Source organism: Pongo pygmaeus, chromosome 16 (assembly GCF_028885625.2).
Source record: "Pongo pygmaeus isolate AG05252 chromosome 16, NHGRI_mPonPyg2-v2.0_pri, whole genome shotgun sequence".
In the NCBI taxonomy this organism is placed as follows: Eukaryota; Metazoa; Chordata; class Mammalia; order Primates; family Hominidae; genus Pongo; species Pongo pygmaeus.
Genome location: NC_072389.2, coordinates 98,089,910 through 98,109,279, shown reverse-complemented (window position 1 = coordinate 98,109,279; position 19,370 = coordinate 98,089,910). Strand labels below are relative to the sequence as shown.

Genomic DNA, 19,370 nt, shown 5'->3' with positions numbered 1-19,370 from the left:
TCTAGACCTTGGGCCATTTCATGTGATCTTCCATTGACAGCTCCCCCCAAAAGTGATTAGGGAAATGCAAAGCCAAAGTGAAACGAAACAGATCTATTTGCTAAGTAAGAAGGGCACCATCCAGCAAAGAAGAGAAGCAGATTAATAGCTGCCTTACAGCAAAAACAAATGAACACAAAATCTAATTTACAAACCTATTAGATTTGCTATGTAAGCTGTTCACAGCTGATCTGATTGTACCTCTGCCTCCCGAATTCCTGCAAGACAAAGGAAATGCATTATTTATAAACCCAGCTCATCTTTGCAAAGCCCTCTTCAATTGCCAGGAGATCCCACAGCCCACCTGGAAAACTACAGAGGGTGGAAGAGACCTCATTCTGGACTCTCCAGAATGGGCAAAGTCCTGGCCCCAGACACAGCCCAAACATTTTATAGGGTGTGGACCTCCTGGATCGTCCCCTGCCCCCTCCCCACTTGAATAGTGTTCCAATTAGTGAGTACCCAGGTTCTCACTTGAGACCCTCATTTAAGACAGCAAATAAACTCCCTGGGGATTAGTCTCCCCTGGTGAATCCCACAGCATAGCATAATTCAACATGACTCAGCACCTGCTGGCTGTCTTCTCTTGCTTTCACTCACATGTAGTGAGCTGTTGTCCATTGCATTCTCTCCATCTTTGAGACACCAGAAATTCAACAGAGGCAGCAAGGTTAACTCAACAGTGCCTCCATTCAAATGTGATCACAATTTGCTCTTTGGTGGCAAAAGAAATAGTATTAAGTGGTGTCACTCTGCTGGGAAGTGGGAAGGGTATATGTGAGTCATGAGATCCCTTGTTTCTTCCTCTGTAGGATAGGCTTTTGAAGTAAAAGCACTCTAAGGCCCTTTCCAGCCCTACACTCTATTCGGTTCTGCCAAATCTCATTCTGTCTGGCCACACGGTTTCATCCCGCTTCACTGACACATCAGGTTGGTGGATGAATAAATACATGTGCCTCAAGTACCCCCAACTTTTTGCCCTGCATGTTTTAGAAAAGTTGTATGTGAGATTCATTATTTTTATTAATTAAAAAATGATGGGGTATGCAGTTTGGGGAGGTAATGGGTGCTTTTCTCATTTTTTAAAGTTCCATTTAGCCTTTCAGTCAAGGTGTTGGCAGACTCCAAATAAATAATTAAAATCACTGGGGAAGCTGTGTATTGAAAGGAACCTTGTCATTAAATGAGAACACTGTGGGGGGAGTTATTGCCTATCCACACACTGGTTTTAAGTCTGGATTTTGTATCTGATTTCCTTAGGATTTGCATACTTGTATATATCACATTGTATGTGCACACACATGTGTGTGCATGCTTATATGTACATGTCTTTTCCAGATAAATTATCTTTTCAACATTATTTGGCAACAGGCTATATTTAACCATTTCATAGGCAGATAATTAGACAACAGAAAGGGTATTATGACCTACCCAGTGTCTCACTTTAGTTCTCCCTTAAGATTCCAAATTTCATCACTACAAATCTAGTTCTCAATTACAAAGAGTAACATTGGGTCTTCTCATTTTAATTTGATGCCTAATATTTATTTTTGTCCCTCCCCATTTCCCCTTGGAAGTATCTCCTTGGGATAACAGCGTTCTTGTACTTCCACGTTAGGGTCTGGGAATGTCAGGTCAGCTCTGGTCCTGTAACCCACATTCACCTGGGTTGGGTCCCAAGGGCATTGCTGGATGTGCTATCACTGTCTGCTCATATGCCCCCAGCTGGACCCTAACGCTCAAAATCAGCCCTCCTTGGGGAGAGGGGAGACCTGCTAGGCCAGACATTAAGTCAAGCACAGTAATTCAATAAATGGTTTGGAATAGTTGGTTAACGATCTGGTGGTGAGTTGGGAGAAAAACAGTTGAGTGTTATCTTATTCTAGACAGAAAAAAAAATCACGGATTCAACAAACGTTTCCCAAACTTTAGTAATCTTCAGATCCCTATCACCAGTTTTTCATATTTATCAACTGCACACACTATTATCCACTTAAATTTTAAAACAGATCCATCTTTAAAAACTTACCCTTACCCTAAGCAATATCCTCTGTGAAACACAGGTTTGATGTCTTGATTACAAAGTTATTAAAAAAAAACCCTACACAACCATTAACACAAGAATATTTATCAATAGAATTCCTAAAATAATCTTACATTATCACGAGGAGTACCAGGAGTACCTGCACCACCCTCTGAGAAAGACAGAATGAAACAGTTAATTTTTTTGGTTTTTTTTGTTTTTGTTTTTGTTTTTTTTTTGAGACCGAGTCGCCCTTCGTTGCCCAGGCTGCAGTGCAGTGGGGTGATCTTGCATCACTGCAACCTCCGCCTCCCGGGTTCAAGTGATTCTCGTGCCTCAACCTCCAAATAGCTGGGATTACAGGCACCCGCCACTATGTCCAGCTAATTTTTGTATTTTTAGTAGAGACAGGGTTTTGCCATGTTGGACAGGCTGATCTCAAACTCTCGGCTTCAGGTGATCTGCCCACCTCGGCCTCCCAAAGTGCTGGGATTACAGGTAGGAGCTACTGCACCCAGCCAGCCTGGCCAAAACAGTTGAATATTTAAAGAAAGAAACCCACAAGAAACTGGTAAGAACAGGGAAGAGGATATTCATCAAATCTTTGGTGAGGGCTGAGGAGTGTATGGGAGGGACTTTTTAAATTTAGAAGAAAAAGATGAAATTACCAAAAAAAAAAAAAAGTCGACAGATTTAACTTTATAAAAATCTAAAATTTGGCTTGTACTAAAAGCAAACCTCAACAAACCCAAACCCAGTTTCTTTCATGAAATCTAAGGTGGCTCTGGATGAGGACAGCAATATATCTAAGTTATTTTTTTCTTATTCATTCAACAAAAATATTTTGAGTAATATTATTTTTCAGGCTTTGGCCAAGCTAGATATATATAGTCCCCATGCTCATGGAGTATAGCTTAGGAGACAGTAGGGATGCATTAATCTTTTCTTTTCTTTTTTTTGCCAAGTGCCCAACATCCCACCAGCTTTATTAAAACACAATAGACAAACAAATTGTGTATATATACTATGCGTAACATGATGTTTTGATATCTGTATACCTTGTGAAATAATTAAATGAAGCTAACATATCCGTCACCTCATACACTTACTTTTTCTTTTTGAGATGAAGTCTCGCTCTGTCACCCAGGCTGGAGTGCAGTGGCCTGATCTTGGCTCACTACAACCTCTGCCTCCTGGGTTCAAGCAATTCTCCTGCCTCAGCATCCCGAGTAGCTGGAGTTACAGGCACCTGCCATCACGCCCGGCTAATTTTTGTATTTTTAGTAGAGATGGGGTTTCACCATGTTGGCCAGGTTGGTCAACTCCTGACCCCCTGACCTCAGAGGATCTGCCTGCCTTGGCTTCCCAAAGTGCTGGGATTACAAGCGTGAGCCATCGCGCCCGGCCCACATTTACTATTTTTTGTGTTAAGAACATATAAGATCTACTTTCTTAGCAATTTCAAGGACACAATACAGTATTATTAACTGTAGTTATGCTGTACAGACCTCTAGAACTTATTTCGTCTGTCTGAAACTTTGTACACATTGCCCAATACCTCCCCTCCTCACAGCCCCACCCCCAGTCCCTGAGAGCCAGGCTTGGAGGAGACCAAATGCCTTGAAATAGCTGGCTCCAGGCTTTCTCTTTTCCTGCTTCCAGCCAGGTGCTGGAGAACATCGAATCTTGCTGATTTGGGATACTACAAATCCATGCACTTTTCCATGCCAGTTCTTACTCAAACTCAGGGGTTCTCAACCTCGGCACTCGATATTTTGGTGGAGATATTTCTTTGCTGGTGAACTCTTGTTTTCTGCCTGGTGCCTCTCAGAAGAGGAATCCCCCATGCTTCACCCCCGGCCCCACCAGCCCGCCCATCCACATCACCTTTCGATGAAAACCCCCTAACCCAGCATCGGTGCCTCCCTTCCAAACCATCCCAATTTTCAATTCTCAGCCACCATTTCCTTTTTTCCCAGAGCATTCAATTCTATTACAGCATTTGCCACCTTCTTCTCATATTTAATTACTTCATAGAATCACAGATGGGAGGCTTTACAGAAATCTTGTCATTTACACAATGCGAACTCCTCCTCATACAATCAAAGAGACCAAGGCCTGGGGATTTGTGTGCCAGGTTCAGCTTCCTCCTGCGGGCCACAATAAAGTGTAAGTCCTCGAGGGGCGTATTAACCAAATCTTTTATTTTCTGTATTCCAGTGCTTTGACATCTGGGGCTTTTCTGACCCTGGAGAAACTGCCCCTCCCAGGGTTAGCCGATTTCTAGAGACAGCAAACCACTCTCCTGGGGATGCTCCTGTCAAATTGCAATTTTGAATCCACACCCCTACTGTCTCGTTTATTGGGGGCCAGTATTCCCCTGCCCTGTTGTAGGGCCAGGTATTCCCCTACCCTAATTACCCTAGGCTAGGTACCATGCAACGAGCGACAGCTCCTACCCTGCAGAGCCTGCTGAAATTACTCAAACTAGCCAATCCTAAACCTGCTCTGTCCCCACCTTGCCCATTCTTTCCTGTGCAAACCACAATAAAGGCTCTTACCAGTTTCCCCCTCCTCCTGCCTCCAGACAAACTCCAGTATCTCCTTGTGTAGAGCCCCGTGATGTGAGTATAACAAACTATCTTCTTCGTGGCAGTCATTGCTTCATCTGTTGGCCTTGATATATGTAAATAATAACAGAATCTACAGTAAAACAGAATAGAAACCTGTCTTGTTCACTTTTTTAGCCTTGCACAGTGCTTTGCCCCATTGGGACTCAGTGAAGCAAATCAGGCTTCAAGAGTTAAGTGGCGGCTTTTCTTCTAAAGTCGTCCCTGCAGTTTATGTGCCGTGTTCCCGCACATTATTTACACCTGTACAAGACACCGCTTCACCTCTCAGTTGTTCATAGGACAGGGGAGACCATCATTCAAAGAAACTGGGCTGCAGATGTTTGGCTCTAGAATAAATCACAGGAATTGATGAGGGATTTGTTTTTTCTAATTAGGTTTTGCCTCAAATGTTATTAAAATAAGGTTATATTCCTTGCGATTGGGAACTGCTGATACCTGCCTGGTTGATTGATAGAAGATGATCGGGTAAGAAACACTTGCTAAAGATAATTCACAGAGTGCTGAAATTGTAGAAACAGAGATGCTTAGATCATCCAAATGAGAAAACATATGGGGATACTCTTTGCACACTATAAAGAACTCTATAAAACAAGGTATAATACTAGTGATAACAACTGTCCATTTGACCCTGCTACAATATTCTCAACCATTGTAAGGGTAGAGGTTGATGACTTTAAAGGTCTACATTTTAGAATGTCAGTTTTTACTTTGGGAGGCCGAGGTGGGTAGATCATGAGGTCAGGAGATCGAGACCATCCTGGCCAACATGGTGAAACCCCATCTGTACTAAAAATACAAAAATTAGCCAGGTGTGATAGTGTGCACCTGTAGTTCCAGCTACTCAAGAGGCTGAGGCAGGAGAATCACTTGAACCCAGGAGGCGGAGGTTGCAGTGAGCCGAGATCGCCACTGCACTCCAGCCTGGGTGACAGACCAAGACTCCGTCTCAAAAAAAAAAAAAAAAAAAAGAATGTCAAATTGTTTTTCACACTATGGACATTATATTCTCTCCTAGTAGAATGTACACAGTAAACTATGATAGTAAATAAAAATGGTATGTTAAAAAAATGTAAAACAAAATCAAACCACACACAGCTGGATCTATTCTAGTGAAAAGCAAGTAGCAAAACCTGAAAACTGTATTTTTGCTTAGCCTCTTCATCCAAGCCCAATTGTTTATTTTATTTTTAATTGAAAATTCATAACTGTGTATATTTATGGGGTACATCATGATGTTTTGATATATACACCAAGCCGTATATTTATGGAGTACATCATGATGTTTTGATATACACACCAAGCCCAGTTGTTTATAGGTAAGGTAAGGTCCAGTGTGTTGGAATCTCCTATCTGTGTTAGAATTTCCCACGTTTACAGTTTCTCATGGGAGAGTCAGGCTCAGAATGAACTTTCAGGAGCTGACAATTTTAATTAAGAGTCTAGACCCAACTTAAACAGGTGATTAGTCTTGAGAATAGAAGATGAAACTAAAGCACAATTCATGAATTTGCAGATGGTTCTTCCTTCACATTTTTGGGAGACTAATGAATGCTTTTTTTCAATTTGCACATTAAAGCCACTGAGGTTTATGCCTATTGACAGCCCAGGAACAAACTCCAAGGACACAGGGACAGGAGAAAAGTGAGGAACAGGATGACTTGGGGGTCAGTCATATGACTAGAGCCAGGGCTATCAACAGTGGTTGAAGGCTTTTGTTTTAAGAATTCTTCCCCCGAATCCCAATTTTTAAAATTGTGGTAAAATACATATAACATGAAATTTACCATCTGCTATGCTTGAATGTTTTGTTCCCTTCAAAATTTATGGTCGAATAGGAAACTTAACCTCCAATGCAACAGTGTTAGGAGGTGGGGCCTAATGGCAGGTGTTTAGGTCTAAGGGCTCTGCCCATATGAATGGGTTAATGCCACTGTAAAGAGGACTTCTGGGAGTGGGTTCACTTTTTTCTGCCATTCTGTCATGTGAGGACACAGTGGTCCTCCCCTTTGGAGGAGGCAGTGCTCAATGTGCCATCTTGCAAGCAAAGAGACTGGGCCCTGCCCAGCTGGTGCCTTGCTCTTGGACTTCTCAGCCTCCAGAACTATGAGAAATAAATTTGTTCTTTCTAAGTTGCCTAGCCTGTGATACTCTGTTATAGCAACACAGAATGGACTAAGACAACATCTTAACCATTTTTATTTTTAAGATGGAGTCTTGCTCCACAGCCGAGGCCGGAATATAGGGGCGTGATCTCAGCTCACTGCACCCTCCGCTTCCCAGGTTCAAGTGATTCTCCTGTCTCAGCCTCCTGAGTACCTGGGATTACATGAGCCACTGCGCCTGGCCCATCTTAACCATTTTTAAGTGTACAGTTCGGTGGTGTTAAATACATTCATAATATGTAACCATCATCTGTCTCCAGAACTTTTGCATCATCTAAAGAGAAACTCTGCACTCATTGGGCAAAAACTCTCCCTCTTTACATCTTTTCCCCATAACTACTATCTACTTTATGAATTTGCCTATTTTAGCTATTTTATGTAAGTAGAACCACACACTATTTGTTCTTTTGTGTCTGGCTTCTGTCACTTAGCATATGTTTTCAAGGTCTCATCTGACACATAGCATGTATCAGAAGATGTGGCATTTGATGCAGAAGTTGATACGGCAGTTCTAAGGAGGCAGAACATCACAGAGATGAGGAAGGAAAGACCCCTCCAAAGTGGAAGAGTCTAGAGTCTTGAGCACAGATGATTAGAATAGCAGTAGAGGTCCCACCAGCTGACAAGTGCTTGACTGGCTCAGGCACTCACCTGCCCCAGAACTTACTTGGCTAGGAGCTTTTTGAATTTGTTGTCTACAGAACAACCAAAGGTGCTACCCATCTTTTCCACCTGAGGAGCTGGCTGTACTTGGCCAAGTGCTCAGATGGGCAAGGGGCCCCAGCCTTGGTTGACCTAGTACAGATCCTCACCATGAGTTTGGCAATGCAAGAATCTTCAGTCACCCCAACACAGTGGGAAACAGCACCTTATCCTTCGGCCTGGGCCACTTTGCACTCCTGAAGAGATTCCATCATGGGGTCTCTCTGATTCACCTTGAGTAGGAGGCAGTTGCCTGAATCCTTGTCTGCAGTCTTGGTAGTTCCTTTCCGGCTGGGCACAGGGAGATGATTCCCTGTCACATGGATATAACCTGCACTAGCAGAGAGCTTCTGCCAAGTTTCTCGGTCATCCTGGTCCAAGGCATCTTCAGTAGACACCACTGAGTAGTCCTTGATTAAGGACTTGTACCTGCCTACCAGCTGGTCAGAAGTGATGTAGCTGCTAAGGACATCTGGAGGCTTGAACTTGAAGGTCATATTTCCCGAACTGTAAGAACTAGAGGCTATTGTCCATGCTATTCACTACTTATAATACAGCCAGCCTCTCTAATCACATTCCATAGCAGCTCCAGGGTTCTGTATTCTCTAGGATATGAGTCAGCAAACTTTTTCCAAAGAGGCCAAATGTAAATATTTTAGGCTGTATGGGACAAGAGGAAAAATAGACGGTACTATGCAGGTACTTAAGTAACAAGAGAGAAAATAAGTTTCCGCCAATTATTTATTGACAACGTTTAAGCTATAATCATAATTGAGACCATGTTTTTGTCATAAAAAACTTCATTAGGCCTGCTAATGAGAATAAGGTAATTTTGTGAGGGGAGGGCATATGATTTTGCTTAATTAGGATTCAAAGTTAGTATTCCAGCCATCACGACGGAAAGGTAGCCTCGTTCTTCTACAGAGCCTTTCCTTGGTTCTCTGAGACACTGTTATCTTCCCTCTTGTGAACACACCAGAATGTGATACCTGAATCTCTCTTTAGGAACTTACCTTCTACCTTTAAAGCACTGGGGAACTTTTCATACAAGGAAGCACGTTAAGAGAGTAAGCTCGGAGCTAATACTCCCTGGGTCTGTAATTATAGCTGAACAAATCATTATCTGTATGATCTTTGAGTATTACTTAACCTATCTAGAAGCTTCCATCTGTTTTCTCATCTATAGAGTAATAGTATCTACTTCATGGGTTCGTTGTAAAGATCACATGAGCTAATGAATGCAAAGAGTTAGAACAGTGTTTGATTTATTGTAAATCATTTGATACTAATGTTACTCTTCTTTTGAATTTTTCTATTTTTGGCTGGAGGACAAGCCATGTAATAACAAGGAGCTGGCTGGATTTCACCTGTGAACCAATATTTGCTAATTCCTGCTCTAGGATGTGAAAAGCAAAACACCCCTTGTCCTCACTAGGAGGAATCTTTGCCATATTTCTGCCTGATGACATCCTTCTGGTAAAGCATGGCTTTCCTGAGGTTACGGTTCCAGCAGGGAGAACCATGAACTCCTGCACTGCCAGCCCATTACCAGTGTGAAAACTACCATGGACCTTGCTGAAAGCTGGCATTGGCTAGATACTTTTGGATTGCCAGCCACGACCCATTGTGACAGTACAGGTGGCTCCTTGCAGCAGCTTCAACATTACAGACAGCAAGCAGCACTTCTAGTAAGGTCTTTGCACCCAATTTAGATGTGTTCCCAGTTAGATTTAAACTCATGCCTTCTTCCAGTTTGTTACTCTCCCCCAATTTCACACACACAGCTTCTTGCTCACCAAGATGGGCGGGATAGCTTTATTGAGGTGCTCAACAGCCTTTGAGATACTTTTCCTATACAGCAAGTCTTAGCCTTGTACTGAAGCTCTTAAATCTCATAGATACTGAGACACCGCTGGGCACAGCAGCTCTGGAGACCTATGTTGGTTTCAACCTTGATAGTGTTGTTTCCATGACAGTTGCCATCTCTGGTATTGGGCTTCTGAGGGTGTTGCAGGGGCCAATGGGGAGAATTTTGGGTGTCTCTCTTTTTATGATGATCCCTGAGCTGTCCTTATTGACTGCTCAGTTCTTTTCTTGCCATCCCTTCTGCCATCAATTTAAATATTAGCTTGATTGGATTTATCCTTCTGCTTTGATTCCAGCAAACTTTCGCTTGTCAATCAGCTTTTATTGGTGTACAAAAAGGTACCAGCTCACTCTTGGCTGTCTCCTTTGCTCAACTTCAGAAAACATCCCTGAGAACTTTGGGCTTTGATTATGTTCCAGCCAATTTCCCTAGTCTTTACATAAAGGTACTTAGAGGCATCTGCACATCAAAATGCAAGTAAACAAGTCACTCAGATGCCAAGCATTTCTCACTGCAATCATTCCTGATCCTTTCTCTTTCTCATAATGAAACTGTGGGTCACCTATAACCAGGGGGGGACAATATAACTTATCATCCAAGTGAACAGAAATGCCAACCAGAAAGGATTCATAAACAGGGACTACCAACTGAAGCAGGACTTGTCCTCTGATCTGCACCCATCTTATAAAGGAGACAGACTTTAAAATACAGGCTTCTGGCTGGGTGCAGTCACTCACACCTGTAATCCCAGCACTTTGGGAGGCCGAGGCGGGCAGATCACGAGGTCAATAGATCGAGACCATCCTGGCCAACATGGTGAAACCCTGTCTCTAATAAAAATACTAAAAATTAGCTGGGCATGGTGGTGCACGCCTGTAATCCTAGCTACTCCGGAGGCTGAGGCACGAGAATCGCTTGAACTCAGGAGGCGGAGGTTGCAGTGAGCCGAGATCGCGCCACTGCACTCTAGCCTGGCGACAGAGCGAGACTCTATCTCAAACAAACAAAGCAACGACAAAAAACAGACTTCTAAGATAATGCTGCATTCTGAAACCCTTAACACTCAAAACCCCAGAAACCAAAGCAATTAAAACCCAGGGCAATACATATATGTATGCTGTTGGTTGAACTGGACCTAGTGAAAAGTTGTCAGCAGAGAGGACTACTTCTCTATGGTGCTCATGGCTATAGAGCCTTTGCTGAGTTCCCCATCCCGATTTTGGAGCTCCCTACTATACAATGAGCCTGGGCCTCTCACCCTGCAGAAGGGTGCCCCCTATATTCAGCCACAATTATCTCTATGCATTCGGCTTCAGCACCCCCTCCCCAGACCATGGCCAGGCACAGGACCCGGGTCCTGCTCATCTCTGCATTGCTGTGGGAGGGTGTATTTCCTGCATATCCAGTGTGTTCTAGGGAGGACCACTCAATGAAGAGATGAGCCCAAATCACTGAAGATGACCCTCTTCTGTAGAAAAGAGGATTCAGAGAAGTCCATATTCCCCTCAGCGATTTCTCTCTTGCCAGCTCTTTGCAAACTTTCTCAGGTTCGTCTACACTAGTTGTCTCTGTTTCCTCACTCCACCCCCTGCTTCTTCCGAGCCTGGCTGGTTTGTGTTCCTGTCCCTGTACCAAGAGAGCTCTGATATGGCCACCTTGCAATGACATTCTTCAGCCCCCAGATGGCTCGAACCGCATTGGTGTTGGATGAGGGTGGCCACTCCCTCCTTCCTGGAGAGGGGAATTGGGGCTCCCTGTGTCTGGTTCCCACCTTCTGCCTGGCTCACACATGGCCCTGGAGAGACCTTCTCTCTGGGAGTGGGGAGGCAAATGTCCCCTTGGGCACCCCCTGGAGGAAACACGCTGCGGCTAAGAGACATGACAAAGGATCCCAAGTGAAGGGATGGGTTAGAGTCCCCAGGGCATCTTTAAGAGCCTTCTGGCCCAGAAAATCCATTATTTTACATCATCCCCTCGCAACACTTTAAGACTTCATTTAAAATGGCATAAAATTCCTCCTTGATCCTACTGTTCCCCTGGCAGAGGTGCCACAATTAAAAATTGTGATTTTTTCTATATTTACACCCAACAAGATTGTGTTCAGCAAGTTTTTCTTACCTAATGAAAGTTTTGTAAAATTTCCAAATACTAAACACTGTTTGAATATATACATATATATTTTCAAACTAAACAGCTTCTCTCCCCCTCAACCAAAGTTCACTCTGTAAGAGTGATGCCTCCACCATCCCAAGTGACCATTCTTGTCCCAGACAGGACAAAAATTCTCTTGCCTGCCTCTTCCTTAGACAGGGATGCAGATTCCAAGACATCAGTTAAAAATATTAAGAACTTCATTCCCTTTAGCCCCTCCATGTGCCAGGCACTCTACCAAAGGCTTTTTTTTTTTTTTTTTGAGGTAGGGTCTCACTCCCGTTGCCCAGACTAGAGTGCAGTGGCGTGATCATGGCTCACCGTAGCCTCGACTTCCTGGGCTCAGCTGATTCTCCCACCTCAGCCTCCCAAGTAGCTGAGACTACAGGCATGTGCCACCATGCCCCATGTTTTTTTGTTTGTTATTTTTAGTAGAGTTTGGGTTTTGCCATGTTGCTCAGGTTGGTGTTGATCTCCTGGGCTCAAGTGATCTGCTGGGCTCAGCCTCCCAAAGTGCTGGGATTATGGGCGTGAGCCACCATGCCTGGCCCATAGTAACTTTCTTATTTCTGACTTGGTTTTGGAAATAGGACACCCAGGCTCAAAAAGGTTAAGTGATTTGCCCAGGGTCACCCAGCAAGCAAAGCAGCAGAGCAAGGATTTGATTGTGGTCTGCATGAAGCCCAACCTCCTATGCCTGCAGAAAGTGGCCCCCTGCATCCTGCCCTTCACCTCCTGCCCAAATATATGTCGAGGAGGCCCCAGAGAATTAAGAGGAAGCAAGGGTTACTCAGCAGATAGTTGTGAGATGGCGAGTTAGCTAAGTGGGAAAATATTCAAGCTAGACTCTCCACTCACATTACACTAGAAGGATAAGATATGACCCAGCCACTCAAAGTGATGCATAGGAGCAGTTTTATATGAAAATTCATGAAATCCGCCATTGCTCAGTTATTCAGCGTCCATTATTGACAGTCACTGGGCCTCGCACCGCAGATACATTGTTAACCTCAGATGTCATTTTTCCTTTTATATTGTAGGAGAAATACACTACACAGAACCTTAACCAAGAGGTTGGCAGCCCTGAAAACTCCTCATTTCATTCATGTCACATGGTATGGATAAATCCATGCTCTTTAAAGAGAAGCAGAACGCCCGTCCAGCATGCCATGCTTTGCTCTTGAGCCTGCCTCGAGGGGACTTGAAAGACCCCTGCCTTCAACCAGGCTTTCTTCCCTCTCTTTTGTTCCCTTCCTGATGTACCCGCATTCAGACACAGCATCCCTGTGAATGTCAGCTGCAGCCTCTTCATGAGAGAATTTCTGGAGGGCACTCAGTCTGGGGAGGACTTTGAAGTCACTTTTTTTCTGGGTATTTGATGTTTCCCCTTCCCCACCTACCTGGTTCTAAGGCAATGGCCACTCCCTCTGCTCTAGTGGCCATGGTGGTTACCACTCAGGAAGCCTTGGTGTCAGATGGAAGGAGGACGGATGGGACCACCGGCAGAGGGGACTGGAGTTCTGGTTCCTGATGGGTTCAGTTTGGCAGCCCTAGACCTCTCTCAGTCTTGATGTCCTCCTCTGTCAATTGAGGTCCTGCTGTAGGATTAAAATAAGAAGGACTGGACAGATGTGGATGTTAGTTGCAGTATTGTTGAAGGTGATGGCTACTGCCCTTTGGAAAGGAACAAACCAGTTGCTGCCTGTGGAGTTTGACAAGTCCCCTTGGAAGAGCTGTCCTTGGATAAGTTGGTTTTGAACAGTGCAGTCCATTAGGGAGAAATAAGAATCAGTGGAGGAGAGAAAGTGTGCTAGCGTGGTAGAAGCACACCGCCTGCTGTTGCCCCTGCAGCTTTCATGGATGGAGTGCTGGGGGCCCGTTCAGAGGGGGGCCCGCTGGGGAGTGGACATGTGCATTTTCTTTTCTTCAGCACAAGAGGCACATCCGAAGATCACATGGCCAGGAGGCGGGTGAGGGCTGCCCACAATCCACGGGGCTGTGCAGGACTGAACCCCAATGGGACCCTGGCAGGGAGACCCTTGCAGCATGTCCCCATGTCTCCTGGAGCGGGTCCAGCGGCACGTTCTCTCTGCTCTGCCAGTGACCTGAGCACGACCCTGAAGTACCCCTTAGGCCATAGACTCCCGCCTCCTTCATCCTCTGGCAACACTTTCTCCGGGTTTTCTTTGACCTTCTCTTTCCCAGCCCCTCAGGATGCTGGGGTTGGTGTGAGTGTGCCCTTTGCATGCGCCGGTTTTCCAAACCCTGCTTCCATTGTCCCTCTGTGTCTGATCTGCCTCTGGACACCTCACTCCAGGCTCCAGTCACAGCACATCCTGGCCACCTCCACACACCTCCCACCTACCTCCACCCCTTCCACCTGTCTCTCCCGGTGTCATCTCAGCCACCCCTAGTTCATTCAGAATCAGGGTGATGTCCACACTCCCCACTCTCCCTCACCACACCCCACCCCCCCTTCAAGTGTCCCCCAGCCTCCAGATTTGAGCTCGCCCACCTGAGGGTGAGTGCCAGTGCCCTCATCCCTCTGCCATGAATCTCTCCTGTGCCTCCATCTTATCTGCCCATGTGCAGAGACTGCTTATCTGCCAGCTCCCCCTACACAGACACAGCCTTCCGAAACGCAGTGTGCCACATGCCTCTCTCTCCTTTAAACTCTTCAGGGTCTCTTACCGACCCCTGCAGCTTTCAGAATCAGGTTCAGATTCCTTAGCATGGCACAGAGACCCTTTCCGAACTGCCCCTTCAGCCTCATCTTCTTTTCCACACATCCACCTCCTACCAAGGGGAAGTTTCTGGAATGCGTGACTCAGTTCACAAGGCCGTGTCTTTAAATATCGTGCCCTCTCTCTGGAATCCCTTGTTCTATTTTTCATTTGCTGACTTCAGAGTTTATAAACTGCCAGCCCTGGGTCATATCTAGCCTAAACGTGTTCACGGGCTTGCATGTTCAATCTTTTTAAAATCAGAGGCTACTGTTTAAAACTCAAGAGACTAGTCGTTATAAAATATCCTCATTTCTGGCTCCTTTTAAACAGTCAGAAGATCTGGTAACACTGAACCATAGTCATTGCTGGAGTTGGGAAGTATCTGTGTCCTCTTGTTGTGGGGGTGGGGCGGGGGGTGCATATGCTACATTTTTCTACAGCCCACACTACTCCCTACTGTCTTACACTGAGCGTCATCACTTATGTCTGTGACTTGCCTGGACCCTAAAGGCATTTGGGTTTAAGATCCCTAGGCTCATCCTATCAGTTAGCAAAATTCAGCTCATGTCACTTTCTCCACAAACTTCCCTGACTCAGAAGCCCCTCCTGTGCCAGGTACATTAGGACTGCAGGCCCTAAGGAAGTGGCAGAGGTGCTAGTTTCTTGCCACTTCTCAGCCTCAGCTGACCAGATGCTTATTGATAAAATCAAGCAGAAGCAGCAGGAGGAACACCCAGGGGCATGGTCCTTTTCTCCCTGTAATGTTCAGAAACAAAAGCTTAGGAGAAGGAAAATCAGGAGTTCCATGATTCCTAAGACACTTGATGAGGCTGCTTCCTGGGCTTGCTGAGGACCAACAGATAGAATAGGAAGAGGAAGCCAGCCCTGGTCTCTGGAAGGGTAACAGCCCCAGGTGTTTTCAGGCATCAGCCATGACCTCCGTCCCCACTTTTCCCAGCCATGCTCTTTTAGGAGCCCAGGGCTCTGGGGAGGAAAGGGGGCGGAGGAGAGGTTCTGCCTCTTTGGTCCTCCCTGTGAGCTACTTCCTGATTGGCTAGGGGAAAGCCCAAATATGTGTTCAGGGTGGAAGAAATTAACTCCAGCCATGTTGATTTAGGGCATGGGAAATGGCTGCGTCCAACTAATGCCACGATAGCTTGTGGTGGGTGCGGGTGGGGTGGTGACGGGTCATAGAGAGGATGGTGGCCCCGGGGATGTGACCAGCTTGATGCTAGAATCAGGTGTCTGGATGCAAGCATGAGAAGAACCTTGCTCGGATGGATGGATGTTGAGAAGAGTAATTACTACCAGAGTTAATGCTGCCTGGGCCCTTGCCACGTGGCAGTCCCTGCTGTGGATTTACTCCTTTCATCCCTGTCCCAACCCTATGAGTTTGGCATTTTTCTTCCTCCAATTGACTTAGAGATGTTAAGCATCGCATACCAAGATTGACAGTGAGGAGGGACCTCTAGGCAGGATTTGAATACACCTCTGTCTGACAGATTGTCTCCAAATTGGGAAATAGGTGCAAAGGTGAGGTTGGGGTAGGGGCTTGTCAGAACTTGAGCTGAGTCAAAACTTGAATGTAGTGTCACAGGAACAAACTGACAAGGGAAGCCAGTGGACAGGGCTAGGCAGCCAACGTACCTGGGTCACTACACCTGACTCCAGACAGACGCCAGAGCTTTACCCAGCCAGATCCGAGAGGCAGAGGTACGAAGCCAGGTCAGGGCAAGGGGAGTGTGTGCAGGGACCTGGGGTTGTCCCCTGTGATTTTATTCCTATGCCTTCCTTCTTGGCAGTTCTGGCCCTGTGCTTTGAATATTTCCAGCAGATTCCATCAGGACGTTCAGGCTGTGCAGAAGGCGGGGAGGCTAGCTTCTGTTCTGAACACCCACAGAAGAGAGGTACAAAGAAGAATCAATGGGTCCTTCCCTCCTTTGCTTTTCCTGTTGCCCTGAGTATCAGCACAGACTCCCACTTTGGGCTGGGCCTGGAGGGGGCATGAAAGTCACAGCCTATTAGCCCCCAGGGTCTGGGCTGGTGGCTGTAGATGGTGCCCTGAGGGCAATGGCTGAAGGTGTCATTGAGGGCATCACATCCGGGGCTGCCTCAGAGCCTCACCCTCTCCCCACACTCCTGCCATCAATTTCTTATAGAAAACTTCAAGAAAGAGGGCCGGAGTGAAAAGGGATAGTCTGCCACTCTCTAGGGATTAGAAGAATCCAAAGGCAGAGAGAATTCTTCCCTGCTGACTTCTCCACATGACCGCAGGGGCCTGACAAGTGGACAGGAGATTTAACCCTTTTGTCCTGGGCAGATCACACGCACGTGTCAAGCACCCTGGCACACAAAGGGCTTCCCAGGGGCACATCTGGAACAGGGCAGTACTTCAGTAAGTGTGCGGTGAGCAGAAACTACCCACCCCCTGGCCAGGAGGAGGAGGGAAATGGGATATGGCCTCCCTGTTTTCTTGACAAACATGCCTCTTTGATACAATACTATAAAAATAAAATGAGGTGGCAAATGAGAACACAGTCTTCAGTATGGTCCCTAGCTCCACCTTAACTCGCAGAATATTCAAGACTGAGTTTCCTCACTCCTTCAAAAGGGTGAACTGTGAAGAGTAAAAGAGGTAATGAAAACATATCAACAGCTGGCAGATGCTATTTTCATTTTAATGTAATTACTGTTCTGATTAAAAGTTTTTTGAGAGGAGGATAGGTTATGGCTGATTTCTACCTTCCTTTCTTTTTGTTTCAATTAACATGCCTTGCTTTTTCGAGCATTATGGAGCACCTACTCTGCAACAGGCACTGAGCAGGGCTCTGGGGTCGCAGTGGGAATGGAGACAAACAGTCTCCAGTTTGAAGGTGCTTAAAATAGAAATTTGGGGACATGAAACAAACACACACTCACCCCCCTCCCCACCCTACACCCCCCACCAGCCAGCAAAGGAACAGAGCTATAAACACCTACCCATTACTGGGCAATGCTGAGAAGAAAACAGAGGCAAGGGCCAGGTGCAGTGGCTCACGCCTGTAATCCCAGCACTTTGGGAGGCCGAGATGGATGAATCATTTGAGGCCAAGAGTTTGATACCAGCCTGGCAAACATGGTGAAAGCCCATTCCTACTAAAAATACAAAAAATTAGCTGGGTGTGGTGGCATGTGCCTGTAATCCCAGCTTCTTGGGAGGCTGAGGCATGTGACTTGCTTGAACCTGGGAGGCAGTGGTTGCAGTGAGCCAAGATTGCACCACTGCACTCCAGCCTGGGTGACAAAGCAAGACCCTGTCTCAAAACAAACAAACAAACAAACAAAACAAAAACAAAAACACAGAGGCAAATGGTGGTGGATACCAGACTGCATGGATACTGGGGAGTGGACAGGAAGGGCTGTTTCAAGAGATGGCATCTGTCAGAACTCTGAAGGAAGATGGGGAACCAGCTTTGCAAAGGGCTGTGGGAAGAATATCAGGCAGAGAGGTCTGCATGGGCCACAACTTGAAAGGCAAGAAGAGCCTAATGGGTTAGAGGATCCCAATCTTCCCTCCTTTAAAATTTACCATGTTTCCAGGCCCTGCTCACCCCTTCATCTCTCCTCTGAACCTTCATCCCTCCTCTTCCCCTCCCCACCTCTGAACCTTCATCCCTCCTCTTCCCCTCCCCACCTCTGCCATTTGGTCTCATTTTCACCTGACTGTGACTGTATCATTGAACCTCTCCCCCTTTCTTCCCTCCTCTCATTTCTTTGGTTATTTTTACAGATGCACTCTTTTATTTGTAAAATATTATTCTCCTGCCTGCCTCCACCCCTCACCCACTTCTTCCTTTTCACACCTTCGGCAAGGCTAGTCTGCCCTCACTGGCCCCTTTATCAGGGACCTCTCTTCGGAATCTCGCTTCACCCCACAATTCCAAGGAAGGAGGTCTCTCAAATGCCACTGGGGATCTGCTGACAACCTGGCCTGAGGCCCTCCTCTGTAAGGACCCTCCCGCCGGGTGCACCTGCCTGTCTTGCCTTGCTTCTTCCTCTTGGTTGTCTTGTACTTCTCTCACTGCCCTTCTGCACGGCCTTTGCTACCTTGGTTTCTGTTTCCAATTCTCTAAATCAGAGCAAAGACCCAAGCTTAATCCTGGGGTCTTTTCTACTTTAGAGATTTTATCTATACTAAGAGCTTCAACTGCCGTCTCCCCCAGAGGGCTTCGGATCTAGCCTAACCTCCAGCCTAACTTCTCTTCTGTTCGCTTACAAATTGGTCCCCAGCTGCCCATCATTGAGGTGACTGTGGACAAGTCACTTCCTATCTCAGGGCCTCGGTGGCTGTACCTATAAAATGAAAGAGGGGTGGTTCTGCTGCCCTCTTATCCCCTAGTTGCTCCAGTAAGTGGTGGCTTAATAATTTTTAAATGTCTTCATTTCCACATAGATAAACTCAGCCTCTTAAAATAATCATGTTTAAAACCAGACTCACTATAGGACCATAACACACAGCTTCCCCTCTGATGTCCCGCACCCACAGTGGGCTCAGTTGTTCACGTAGGCGTTACTGACTGTCCCAAGGGTGTTGCAGAGCTGTCATTTCTTCTTCATAACCATGTCTTCCTAACTCCCTCTTCCTTTTCAACACCCCAGCCCAGCCCTCAATGCTACTACCATGGGTGGTCTTCCTGGCACCTGCCCCCTCCAAGCAACTGATGCATAGTCTGCACATACCTTTGGTCAAAACACTTCAAGGGTCCCAACTGTCCACAGCGGCTCCTCTTAAGCTTTTGTGGGTCCCTTTGGGAATCCTTTGAAATGTTTGAACCATCTGCTCAGAAAAATGCCTACAATTTCAAGGGGTTCGTGGATCTCCTGAACCCCATCACAGATTCTTTAGAGGTCTCCAGACCGCATGTTAAACCAAAGAAACCCTCAAAGAATCAAGTCTGAGTTCTTCAGCCCTTGACAGCCTGGCTCCAAGCCCTCTGTCCTCCCCTACTTTCCTCCACCTCTAGGCACTGCCAGAGTCTGTGGCAGCCGTGTCACAAATGTGAGAACAGCTCCTTCTTGTACATGTGA

General features: G+C 46.1%; 1 protein-coding gene and 1 non-coding gene across 2 annotated transcripts in view; both read right to left on the bottom strand.

The window, feature by feature from the left end:
• The window catches only part of ST8SIA2 (ST8 alpha-N-acetyl-neuraminide alpha-2,8-sialyltransferase 2), an 81,137-nt gene that overhangs the window by 44,716 nt on the left and 17,051 nt on the right, over positions 1-19,370 (bottom strand). Inside the window, exon 2 of the mRNA XM_054450926.2 lies at positions 195-257. Coding sequence (XP_054306901.1) covers positions 195-257 — 63 coding nt within the window. The remainder of the gene's footprint in view (positions 1-194; positions 258-19,370) is intronic.
• On the bottom strand, positions 12,610-12,747 carry LOC129014936 (small nucleolar RNA U109). The gene has a single exon (XR_008494453.1). It is a non-coding gene; the product is annotated as a small nucleolar RNA U109 (small nucleolar RNA).